Consider the following 13541-nt stretch of genomic DNA (forward strand, 5'->3'; position numbering starts at 1 on the left):
TGGGAGAAGGCGTGCACTTAAGAGAAGCCGGCAGCAGAAGTGGACCCAAGTACACGAACAGCAGCAGCCCACCCGGCATGGATAGGGTAAGTACCGTGAGCTCCACACAGCCGGGTCCCATTACCACCGCTACCTTACTCCCTACATACCAACACGGGATCGCTGAACACCCAGAGGGACACAAGGATTCCCCCCCTGCTGACCATCACACTCTATCATGGGACCATCACAGACAGGACCAAATACCAGCACTGGACTGTGTTAATTCAACTCCAGCAACATTTTACAACCAAGCATACTGACTTTAATTTATTAAAAGAAGATTACAGACCCGGACCTTACCCTTTTACCTACCCCTCACCATACACTTCTTGTCCACGTATGCTACACTTACCCCACATACACCCCCCTCCCCTCTGTATTGTCCAGTGTTATTTACTTTGTCTTGTTTCTATGACCATTGTCATTTTTATTTTTACAGTATCGGCTATTCATTATAGAGCTTTTTAGAAACATTTATATGAGCATTATATTCACGAGCTTTATCTGATGCATATGGCATGTATACATATATATACTATTAAATAGATTTAGAGAACATGGAGGAGTGGCATTGGACATTCCAGTCCGCCAACTATAGGTCACTTTAATAATTCATTTTTTTAATTTCTACAATACACTGTATTGTCTTTTGATTGCAAATATACATTAATGTTGAGCGCCGGGTACTTTGTTATTTTGAGACACATCTTAATTTTGAGGCCGGTTACCTCTTTAACCCAGAGCAGCCCCAACAGCAAGAGTACTAGTCTTGAGCGCGTGGGCACATACAAAAAGTGTTTTATGCTCTCCAAATTAGCCCGAGCAAACACAGATGCCTATCAGGGACTTTATTTTATAATATGCATAGATATTTAGAAATAAATATTGTAGAAACCGGCGTGCAAGTAAATGACTATTCACACCGGTCAGTTATGTCAGATGGCTTCTTTACTCATCACAAATATTGTTACCGCACACTTGTTTGCATGAGATGGCTTGCTGACAACTGCTATACCCCGCCAGACATAGCTATTGTACGGCTTCTAGTCAGCATTGGAAGCCCCGCCCACCGGACCCCACAAACCTGTTCTCCTTCACACACTCCAGAGCAATCCCACCTATGTAGTGCAGCTGTGTATACAACCTTTCCTTATCTGCCTCTTGTCTTAGGGAGCGATTCCTGTTCTGGACATCAGAATGTGGCAAAGTACCCTCATTGCCACAATATAGATATATATAAATCACATATATGGATGGCACTCCCACAAAGTAAAATTATAGTCCCAGGTGCCCTCTGCAGCACAGCACAATGGTCAGGCTCATAAATACATACGAATCGGCGGCACTCTGCTATGAAACAAACACACAGACACAGGATATATGCTTCTACGTTTCGATGCGTCAATGCATCGTCATCAGGATACAAAACATATTAAAAACATACACTTATTTATACACTACCACAAACACCATGTGCACGCCTGCAGCTTCTGGGTCCGGCCAGAGAGCGCCCACCAATGATGTCATCATGCACGGGCCGTTGCCACAGCAACAAATGTGTGTCTAAAAACAAAAAGCAGTCACAACAATGAAGCGGCAGGTATGTACATAATAGCACCTATTATTCTACAATCAAGTACATCATCAACATTATTATGCTGATCAATCATTGCCCACATGAAGTCAGCACATGATTTATATTATTAAATACAAAGAATACTGTGCATATCCCCAATGTAGTTATTTCTAAATTAGCAATCCACCCAGACAAACAGTAAATTCAACATATTAAGCAAGTTAAAGGTAAGTCCCATATTAAGCTGGAACATTGTTGAAATCATGTAATCATATAAAATTATCATATACTGTATTTGCCATATAAAAAACACCCACCGCACCCCGAACCCCCGGACAGACATTTGCAGGGAACATGGGCTAAAGACCGGTAATGAAAAAAATATTTGATACATAACCGCCACCGAAATCTCATAATGCATCATACAGCCTACAGCCTTTGTAACAATGGTCCCCACTTTAAGCTTCTCACCACCTTTTGCTAGCTGAATCCTCAGCTACTGGAAACAAGTATACTACTGACTAGTGCCATGATGAGCCCTCCGGCTGCTACCCAAACTCTATTCTCTCAGTTACAGCTATCTCAGCTGTGTACTGTATCTCCTCACCACTAGCTGTAGCTGCTCCACCTCGCCTCAACCAGTTACTATCTTTGGGTATGAGCTAGCACCTTCAGCTGCCAATAGAAGTGGGACTCTTCATTAAGCCCCCACAAGCTACAAAGACCTACCATCCGCCACCGCCAAACACCTCACTCAATTGCCACGGTGCTGGTGAGTAGGCAGTGTGTGCTCGGAGGGGAACAGCAGCCTCCCTCTAAGCAACCACGCCCCCCCTTTTATAACCTGTGGCTCCAGCCTTGAGACCCTCGTCTCATACCTTCCACCAGCACGAGCCTCTTCTAGTAACTTCCCTAACCAGAGCTGCCCCCTAAGTCTCCTCAGACACCTGTACACAGGAAAGCACAAACTATACAACTTCAAATAAAAAATGCAGGTCATGTATACAATGATTCGTAAATTCTATCAGTTGGTTCACGCTCTAAAGGTATCGATTACCTCTAGCAGCTATTCACACTGTAGGTATCCCCAACCTACTGAGATAGTACATTAATATAGAAGTATTGTGTGAGCGCTCTGAGGTATTCGTTTTGTTTTATATTTATTATATTTCTAATTTATTATTTTATCTTTCTGTTTTCTACTGTATGTTAATAGCTATCATTAAATGTTAATTGTCTCTTAATTGTATATATAGTCCTGGTGTTAACGACCTAGATGTCTCTGTAGGGAGGGTGTTCATGAGGAGTAATTGTCCTTATTACAGTAAATGTCCCAATTAAATATACACAGTGTGCAAAAATTGTCGGCTGGATATTCATCTGTATAAATAGTTTATTGCTGAATAGTCATTATTTACTGTGTGCCAAAACGTAGTAGTTCCTCTTATTTGTTACCAAAGGTTGATACACCGTCACTCCACCTCAAAATCACAACAAAAACAAAACCAGGTAGCAGGTGCTACAAGACACTATAGTGCAGTTACGTGGGTAAGATGTAACGACTAATGGTGCGTACACACTGGGCGATAAAGTGGACGACTGAACGATAACGATATCGTTATCGTTCAGTCGTCCACTTTATCATCCATTTTTAACACCAAAAAGATGAACGATGACGACGACGCGCGTTCCCGCGGGTCGTTCGTCATCATCGTTCATCGGGCTGACATGCAGGCCAACCTGACGATCTCGTCAGGTTGCTGCATGTCAGGGAATGGGGGAGAGAGCCCGGTGCTAAACGATATCGTTAATGATATCGTTCAGCGGCTGTGCTCAATGTCATGAACGACATTGAGCACAGCCTGCTGGGGACAACACTACACGATATCGCTCAGGGAGCATATCGTCTAGTGTGTACCCACCATTATCCGGGTATGCTCCTCCACTGCTGGTCCTCCAAACGACCTGGTTCATGCAGTTGATGTCTGTGGGTATGGGGGGCGGTACCTAGGGTCCAGTTGGACCTGAGTAGTACTAACATTGACACAAAGATGAAAAAATATCTTTCTTTTATTGCCTTATCACATGCCAGTATTGGCTACTGTGTATAGGTCAAAACAAATTAGGTATACAATTATAAATACAGTAATAAATTAAAATAAGACTAACACATAGGTTAATCAAGATCCGTGACAAAGTTCATATATTTGGGTATGGTGTGGCGCCCTACGCGTTTCATCCTGCACGGGGACTTTTTCAATGGTATACCATGATAAAGTTCTCTACCACATACATTTTGCTCTATGAGTACATATGATACATATAGGACTTACCCTTAATAGAGCCCATTAAATGTGTGTACTGCAATGTAGGTACCCACCTTATGAGGTTAACCCTGACATGGTAGATGGGCAAACATCTTTGGCCTAACATGTACTAAGAAACCTTCTTGGATTTTATTAGAAATATTTTGACCATTAGAATTCTTAGTGCTTATGGTGTCTCCCTCTTTTTTTCTGCTGTAGAACTACAGGTCACAGCATGGTAGCACCTCTTATTATGTTTGAGATTAGGATGTGCAGCCCAACCCCCCCCCCTCTGTTTTCCTCAAAGTCTAGATAGACACCAGATGGTAGACAGTCAATAGGTAGACTGGGACAAAAGGTCGGCACACAAAAGGTTGACAGGGATGAAGATAGACAGGTACATAGTGTCATCATGGTCAAATCAAATGTAAACATTGTAATGGTCAACATAAACACTGTCAACACTTTTTTTCACTTACCAGAGGGTTAGGGTTAGGTTCCAGGAGGGATAGTTAGGTCTAGACACTTACCGCGATGGTTAGGGTTAGGCACTAGGAGGGACGGTTAGAGTTAGGCACTTACCAGAGGGTACACACCAGACGATTTTATGAACGATTTGGCTGATTCCGGCGCATCGGAAATGACAAATCGTTCAGTGTGTATGCACTATGTCACTGACGATGCGCGCTCCCATGCGTCGTCAGTGACATCATCCATCGGACCTCCATGCCGGTTCAATGGGCGATATCATTAGTGGGGGCCATGCTGCTGAATGCAGCATGGCCCCCGCCGCCGTTCCCTCTCTGCCAGCATCAGCAAGTGTGTATGCACTTGCCAATGCCGGCACCCCTGCTGGGACCAGTCCAGACATCAAGCTGGGTACACATCATTTAGTGTGTACCCAGCTTTAGGATTAAGCACTAGGAGGGATGATTAGGATTAGACACTTACCCTGATGGTTAGGGTTAGGCACCAAGGGGAGAGTTAGGGTGAAGAGTAGGGTTAGAAAACCAGAACAAAAAAGTGTCAATCATTTTTGTGTCGACAATTTCAATGTCAACCTTTTGTGTGTCCACATTTTGTCCCTGTCAACCTTTTGTCTCTGTCTACATATTGACTGTAGGGCTCTATCTAGACATTGTCTATCTTTTTACTGTAGATCTTTTATACCAAACCCATGGTTTAACACCCTTAAACTGTACCTAAAATCTGCTACTAAATATTTCCACAACCAGGACTGGCTCACAGAGCCTGGTTCTGTTTGATAGAAATACAGGGGACCCCACGTCTTTTTTTACACTTTCCTACACTTTTAGCACACAGATTCCTGCACAGATCTCACTGATACAGTATGTGCTAAATTCACACCTTGTAATGAAACTCGCATTACAAGTCGCGAGGTTTCACACAGAAAAACTCGCATGGACTCGCATTTCTTACACACTCTCATGCTGCAATTCGCAAGCTATTACAGTGCGAATTTGAAAACAAACTTGCATCATGCTCACTGCGAATTGATTCTAATAGTCACACATAAACTCAAACTCTATTACATTCTCTCCCCCAAGTGTAACTGAATTGGCAGATCCATATAATTGGTATTATGCTATTTGATTATGATTTTTGTATATATCTTTTACCTTGCTTTCAGATTTGTAATTTCGTTGTTGCTTACTTTGGATTAGTGTCTTTGTTTTATAAAACCAGAAAAAACACAGGTGCTAAAATGATATACATTTTACTTACTGTATATACCACAAACTTATTTTGAAACAGGAACTGTTGCAAGTCACAAAACATTAACTGCAATCCCTTTATAAATGAACTACAACTGTAAATAAAAAAAGCACATACAGTATCCCCAAACAAATAAGTAACATGCAGTGACAGTACTGATATAGAAATGTAAACAGCGCTAAATACACATATAGGTATAGGTATTATTTCTAAGAATGGAATGGATTGTGTATAAAAAATTACTTGATGAAAATAAATAAAAATTATTTGGATATTCATCTAAAGGTGCCCATCCACTAGGCGATTAAATTGAGCGATTGAAAGCTAACGACGTCGTTATCGTTCACCCGTTCATTAATCGTTTGAAGATCATTCACTAAAATGCCTAAAACGACCAGTGATGCCCACTGGTCGTTTTAGACCATCTATCATCATGCAAACAAGCTGGTCAACCTGACGACAGCATGTTAGCAGATGATGATGTTCCTATACTGACCGACTGCTCGTTCAGTGTAGGCACATCACATAATAAACAGACAAATGACTGCACGATTACAATGTCTATAATCGTTCAGTCTTTTGCCTGTCTTCTAGTGGATGGGCAGCATTAGTCATTTAGCATCAATTGAGATAAATATAGTCAATATACATCATATATTACACTACTATTAAAAACATTCACATTTGATCAATTAATGGTAAGCATCCGGGACATTCAGAATATAATATGAAGTACACCTGTTCCCTCTTATGATGGTAAAGTCTTTTGGCTGGTGTCACAAACAGAATCAGACAGTCTCATATATTTACCACTTTGGTCTAATAAGTCGGGTTTTTTAGAAGAGAATATCCTGCATGATGGTTGTCTCTTGGTGTAGATGGATCTTTGTGGTTTAGAGTTGCTGAAAAGATGGTAGGTGACAGTTTTCTCGTATTGAGTCCAGACAATAATTGAGGAAAAATCCCAAGGCTTGGTCCAGGTGTCCACAGTAGTAAAAGTCCCAGTGCAGATGAGGATCAAGTACAGAAACTCCTTGTTTCCTAGGAATTTCTGTAATTAATTGATCAAATATGAATGTTTTTAATAGTAGTCTAATATATGATGTCTATTGATTAGTTTTATCTCAAATGATGCTAAATGACTTAGATGAATGTCCAAATTATTTTTATTTATTTTTATTAGACAATTTTTTATACACAATCCATTCCATTCTTAAAAATAATACCTATATGTGTATTTAGCACTGTTTACATTTCTATATCAGTATTTCTATATATTTAAGGTCTGACTAGTCTTAATTTTAACAGCTGCTTTGGAAACCACCCCTGCAGTGCCTGAACAGAACCACTTGGTAGTTCTTTATATAAAGTAACATAACAAATACATATAAATATATAAAATTGATTATCCCATAAATATCCAATTGTATAAAGAAAAAGATCTACAATAACATTTAGCTAGCAGTGTATCTGGTAGGTTTATATCAACCATATTTATAATGATAACAAAAATGTTATATCGTTTAATACTGCCAGATACTTATTATTATGTATATATAACTAGAACATTATTAATATAAATATTCATTAACCCTTGACCACAATATTAAATAGAAACTAACATCCAATGTATGTGAATTTATTGTAAAATCAATTCAATTTATACAAAATATATGTATTTTGTTTTTTTATTTCAAATACCATTAACAACAGGCATTCAGCACTAAATTCACCTTAAATTTTGCCGACCTCTTTATGGACCAGTTTCATGACCTAATTTTTTATTTGGGATAGGGAGTCACAATTGATAGATGAGATTGTTACGCACCTTAATTACAACCATTATAATTTGAAATGTTAATTTTGTTGCCGCAAAAGTCTAATTTCCTAGTTGCTCCATTGATGTAGAGATCTACCTTGGTTGATAGGTCTAATGACAAATAATAGCAGTAATTATGCATAGTCATATACAAATGTTTATGGTAGTTTATATAAGGTGCAATAAGGATACTATTTGTCACCTCAGGCAGCAGCATGCAGACTTATTTGTGCTTTGTAGATGCATTGTATGGTAATTCCAAATGTGATTGACCTTTGCATGGTGGTTTCCAGCACTGTACATGTGTGTATTTATATATTATCTCAAACAGGAATTGTACTATTGTAGTTCAGAAAGTTGTTGCCGTTCCATCTAAGCACAAAAGACAGTAGTGAAAGTAACTTCAAAATAAATATTTATTATAAAAATAAAAAATAAATAATAATATAAATATTTAATGTAAAGCACATTTGTGCAAAACTTAACTTCCAGTACAATTAGATTCATATTCATTTAAAACAGTTTGTAGAAATTTTTTTAACAGACACAGTATTTTGCTGTGGAAGAAAATAAGTCATGGATATGTCATTTTTTATAAGAGGTATTGGTCATATGGAAATATGAAATTATTTAAATATTTAACAAAATTTGTTTTAGTTTTCTTGGCTTTTAGTTATATTGTGTTAATATAGCTCTTCCTCCAATAAAACTAAACAAAATGAAAGATACACAGATGACATTACAGCATTAAAGTAAGCTTGTATACAGTTTGCCACAATGGTTACACAATCCTATGCATTAAGAATATTGCTCACAAACATGAATATACAGAGTGCATAGTGATTAGCCTGTGCTTATACCAATATCTTCATAGTGGCTATGAGCTAGAATAATTGTAACTGTGAATAGAACACGTGGTTCTCTACTAGGATTGTCAGAACAGCCTTGATAACAAACAAACAACAACTACAACAAAAAACACATGATCACATGATATATACCAGTTGCATTTATTTGTATTTTATCTTGCAATCCTAGTAACAATTCACCTATGCCTGAGCATAAGGCAGTCTGAAAATATAGTCATGTGACCAAATGTTAAATGTTATGTGACATAGAGGTCTATGTACTAAGCCTTGGAGAGAGATAAAGTGGATGGAGATAAAGTACCAACTCCTAACTGTCAGTTTTTAAACACAGTCTGTAAAGTGACAGTTAGGAGCTGATTGGATGGTACTTTATTTTCACCCACTTTATCTCTCTCCAAGGCTTAGTACATAGACCCCAAAATCTCATTTTGTTTCTGGTTTACAGGAAAGGCTGTGCTCTCAGATTTGTTGTGTGCCTCAGGAAGCATTAACTGTATCTCTGGACTTCAGTGATACATCAGTGAGATGGAATGTAGACAGACTGTTTCTCTGGACTGAATTTCTTTAAAGTTATAATAACACCTATGTAACATAGGAGGTAGTGCAGCTTTAACTGCTCAAACATTATCAAAGAAATGAAAAGATCTCCGAGAAACAAGAACAGAAATGCCATGTTACTCAGAGTATAAAGACATTGAGTAATGGCATTTTTACTTAATAAATAACCAAATATTTTTAAATAAATAATAAATACATTTAAATTAAACTTTTTTTTTAATTTCTGTGACATACAGAATACAATACTTTTCAAGTTGAAAAGAGATTATGGGGTAAATGTTATAGCCTGCGACTTTTAGGCATCGGCGGCTTCCCGGCAAATCTGCCCGCTGTTGTAAAGGTGCAATCAATTAAAAGGCAAAATCAGATTGGTTTTGCCTTGTAAGTAATTGCCCCTTTACAACAGCGGGCAGACTCACCGGGAATTCGCCGATGCCTGCAAGTTGCAGGCTATTACATTTACCCCTATGTGTAAACCTTACCCACAAACTCTTGGGATTACTTTGACAGATACAAGAAATAATGTTAAATAAACTATAATAAATATATAAATAAACAACTAGCTGTTCCATTCTCTTTCACCATTCACTCCTTAGGTACTTCAAGATTTTTTGTTCTATTCGGACCTTAACTTCAATTCGTCTACCTCATTCTCCATGTTTTTGGACATGATTTGCCAGTTGTGGATGTCAGTTCCATTAGTTCACGGCATTTACAGTTTGCTCAAAGCCCATATCATATAACATTGGAGTCCAACATGAAATAAAAAAAATAGTGTTTTTTTTTACCACCTAACACTGAGATTAATTATTAACATTGAGAAATGGACGTTTTTTGTTCAAAAAAATCAAAGCAAAATTTTTGTGCAAAGTCCGTTACAGGAATTTTTGTTTAGTTCTTCATAGTGTATTTTAAGGCACAACTGTGGAACATATTGGGTTCAAATCAGAGTTTGGTCTTGAAAATTGTGCTGCTAAACTGTCTGCACCAAGGAGAGACAAACATTTTGTGAACATCATCATAGATCATAGCAAGGACAGTTGGTGCCTCAACTGTGCAGTTAAAGATTGCCACTTTTACAGGTGATCTTGTGTTTATGGAAGGATGGGTCTGGATTGTGCATCAAGTCACTCATAATTCCTGCTGCTTGTGAAAGAAATTGCTTGTATTTCTTAAGAATTTTGCATCCCGTTATCTTCTTTCCAAGAGCGTTTCCTGGAAAACGCATGCCATAGTGCTCATTTACATTCGTTATTTGATACTTCCGACAGAGGATGCAAGACAGATTGAAAATGACAACTGCTATCTCTGCCTTGCTTGTATTAAGCTTTGAGTGTAAGTTCTCCTTTTGGGGATTCAGATCAATCTGATCCTGTGTAATATTTTCTATAGCCGCTTTCATGAATTGAAAGATCTTGTACAGTTCAACCATTTTCTCTTGTTCACTTGTGTTGCACACATTCAATTTAAGGAAATCAATGGACTCTGGTTTACATAGTTGATTGATTTTTAAGGGGTGTAATTGTTGATTTTCCACCTGAAAGAAAAAAAAAGCAAAATACTTACATATTTTTCAGATGTTTATTCTATCAGTGTTGTACTGCTTTCACCATATGCTACATCAGAATAAAACAAATAAGAATTCATATAACTAATTGAATTTATAGTGGTCCTTTCACCAGGCAAGGCGAGGTGAGGAGCTGATTGTGAAGGTGGTATACTATGGAGGGAACTAAATAAAAGCCACTTTAAAAGCCACATTTTTCATTTGTTTTATACATGGAGGCAAGGCTTACTCCAGGCATGGGCCGTATGATGCTTAGAGCATGGAATACCATAGTATGGCTAATCCTGCGCTGCAGCACTGAGAAAGCCCTAAAAGTTTTCTTAGAGTTAGGCAGAAGCAGTCCTGGGCCAGGGCATTAATGTATTCCTACCCCCTGCACATGTCATGTCAGCCATAACCAGGGAGTTCAGCACTGGGAGTGTCCTAAGGCTCTCAAGTAGCTTTACAGTCTGCACCGTGCCATTCCAGGCACACTACAAGCCAAAGGCAGGGGGCAAAGAGGCATTTGTGGCTGAGCCTCCACAGCATGTCACCCTGGGCAGCAGAATCACTTGCCCATCACTAGTTATGGCTGTGGGCAGAACACGGTGTAAACTTCAACTTGATTAGAAAATTATGATTGGTTGGAGTCTATGAGATTTAAGAAGAACATTCTATAACATTTTATTTACAAGACATAATTATCTGGATATACAATTCTTCACTTAGGACCTAATTCAGACATGTACACAAACCCTGTGGTTCGTGTATATCTCTGTTGTTTTGGTGTCTGCGCATGTGTAGAACAAGACCTATGATCCCGCTCGCAGATCCCCCAAGTCACAGCTTGACTGAGATGTTGCGGTGTTTGGGGGGGCGGAGCAGTGGCGTGGTTGGCCAGCATTCGTGAAAACGGGGGCGTATCACCCCATTTTCTGGGAGGTACGAGGCCAGAGTATGCAGCGGTGGACACAGATTTCCTGGCTTCGCAGGCTGCCAGGAATCGGCCAGGCTGAGTGAAGTAACAGGCTAAGTAACAGGCTAATTAAATCCTGGCTAATGGAGCAACCATTGCTACTGATGGTCACAATGGTTGTGATGGTGATCCGAGGCAGCATCTTTGGACGCCTCCTGCTGCATTTACATTTGAGTGTGACAGTATAGCACAGATGTTTCCTTGCAGCTGTGCAATACAACTGAATCAGACCCATAGTAACATTTAGGAGAAAGGTAACTTTTTCTTTAACATTGTTTTCTTAAACCTGACGATCTCCTACTATCTGAACTCCCAAGTACTGGAGATATCACCACTCCCTCCTAGAATTCTTTCTAATATGTTAGCTAACAGCACAGCAGTTGCAGTTTGCATTTGATAGGCTTAAAAAAGTCTTATGATATCGCATAACTTATTGTCAGAGATGAGGAAATGATTGTGTAATGAGGCCTGGTGATGCAATATACACAAGAATTTGGTATACAGCCTTTTAATACTTTTTTCTCAGAAAAATAATAACTTCACAAAATGAACATTTTTGAATTTTGTTAAACTTACATAAGACTGAAAGAGACCCTCGGCTTCTAAGTGCATATCGCCTATCTTTAATTTGATCTGTGTCATGGTGATGGTCATGTTGTTATTGCAGTTGCTGACATTTGCGCAGAGTGGGTATTCAGCATTCAATGGCTTCGCTCTTCCTGTTACCAGAGCCCATTGCTGGAAGATCAGTAGTTGCACAATCCCTGTTCAGAAGAAAACATATGTTTCACATTATTCTGTTAAATAGTCTGCCTTCATCCCAATGACAAACAAGATCTGTAACTTCTCTTCTGTGTGGTAACATAAAACTTTGAATGTGAACAGAAAATGTTCTCTATTCGGGTTAGAACTCTTAGTATAGCACTCTTGCAGTGAAGAGAAAGCAGTGTATTGGCTGGTTTACTTTAAATATCTGAAAGGGTTAAATACAGTATATACTCTATATATAACATGCGGAAAATGCATCATATTAGATTACTATTTAAAAAAAAACCATTGGTTAAGATACATGCTTTAAGCTTACTAGAAACAGCACATAAACTAAAAACATAATAAAACCAAAAACATGCTCAATCACAACAACATGCTTGTACTTTCACTTCACCATTAACTTATGAAAGGATGTTGGCAGATGAAGGCTAAATGGCCAATGGCAAAGTAAGTACCACATTTCGAGACTTGGTTTCCTGCATAGCTGCTAAATCACTGTGTTAGATCATAGCTACACGTGGCTGTCATTAATTTTTTTTTTTTTTTTTTTAGGAACTTCTTTAAACATGTTCCCAGACTAGTGTTACATTTGAGCAATAAATGTTACTTCTACTTAATTTAGCCATTTCATTTCCTAAACTGTAACACTTCTCAGAAACTACTTACACCAGGCAATCCGCTGATAATTACATAGTTTAAGTCCCACTAAAAAATGTTTGGCATGTCAGTTTGTTACAGAAGCCAAAGTAGTGTAAAAAACAAAACAAAACAAAAAATCCATAGGATACTCCTTGAGTGTGGGGAACAAGTTACCTGCCACAAGCTTCATTCTACTTTCAGGCTCCCTCTGGGCAGGCTGTGGAATACAGTAGCTGCTTTCTAGAGAGTTTCTTGCTTGCATCTTTACAAAACCATGACTTATATAGCAGAAACAACTAACAATTCAAGCCTTCCCTTCTTTCAGAGCCAATCAGTAGATGTGCAGGAAGTAGTAGAGAATTTCATTATATTCATTCACGTATTTTCTTCTTGTTTTAAAGTGAATAACATTGTAATATATGCATCGGGTTACCTAACTTTGAAATCTGGAAAATCCCTAATGGAAAGTGATGTAAGGTGAGAGAGAGTTTAGTCACACTGTATCTGTCATTTTGACTCAGTTACTTTTCATAAAGTGCAGGGGAGAGGACGTGGAAAATGATTTAGGCATTAGAAAAACTGGTGTAATCCTAATTGGAGAACATACAAAACATAGATTGGTACAGATTAGATACTAACATTAGATTTCAATGTTCAGTGCACATCACAAGTGGATCAGTCTCCATGAACATAACACAGTAC

The 13541-nt window shown here is 38.5% G+C and overlaps 1 protein-coding gene across 2 annotated transcripts in view; it reads right to left on the bottom strand.

The window, feature by feature from the left end:
* Positions 1–9335: 9335 nt before the first annotated feature.
* LIF (LIF interleukin 6 family cytokine) overlaps positions 9336–13541 on the bottom strand; it is a 47875-nt gene continuing 43669 nt past the window's right edge. The window contains exons 1-3 of one of the 2 annotated variants that reach the window (XM_088443479.1): positions 13014–13079; positions 12006–12193; positions 9336–10444 (exon numbers count right to left, since the gene is read on the bottom strand). In XM_088443479.1, the coding sequence (XP_088299605.1) occupies positions 9968–10444; positions 12006–12193; positions 13014–13029 (681 nt within the window). In that variant the 5' untranslated portion in view covers positions 13030–13079 and the 3' untranslated portion in view covers positions 9336–9967. Of the gene's footprint in view, positions 10445–12005; positions 12194–13013; positions 13080–13541 lie in introns of those variants that run through there. The other variant, XM_088443478.1, reaches the window with a different exon arrangement.

Source organism: Taudactylus pleione, unplaced genomic scaffold (assembly GCF_031769625.1).
Source record: "Taudactylus pleione unplaced genomic scaffold, aTauple2 ptg000330l, whole genome shotgun sequence".
Lineage (NCBI taxonomy): Eukaryota > Metazoa > Chordata > Amphibia > Anura > Myobatrachidae > Taudactylus > Taudactylus pleione.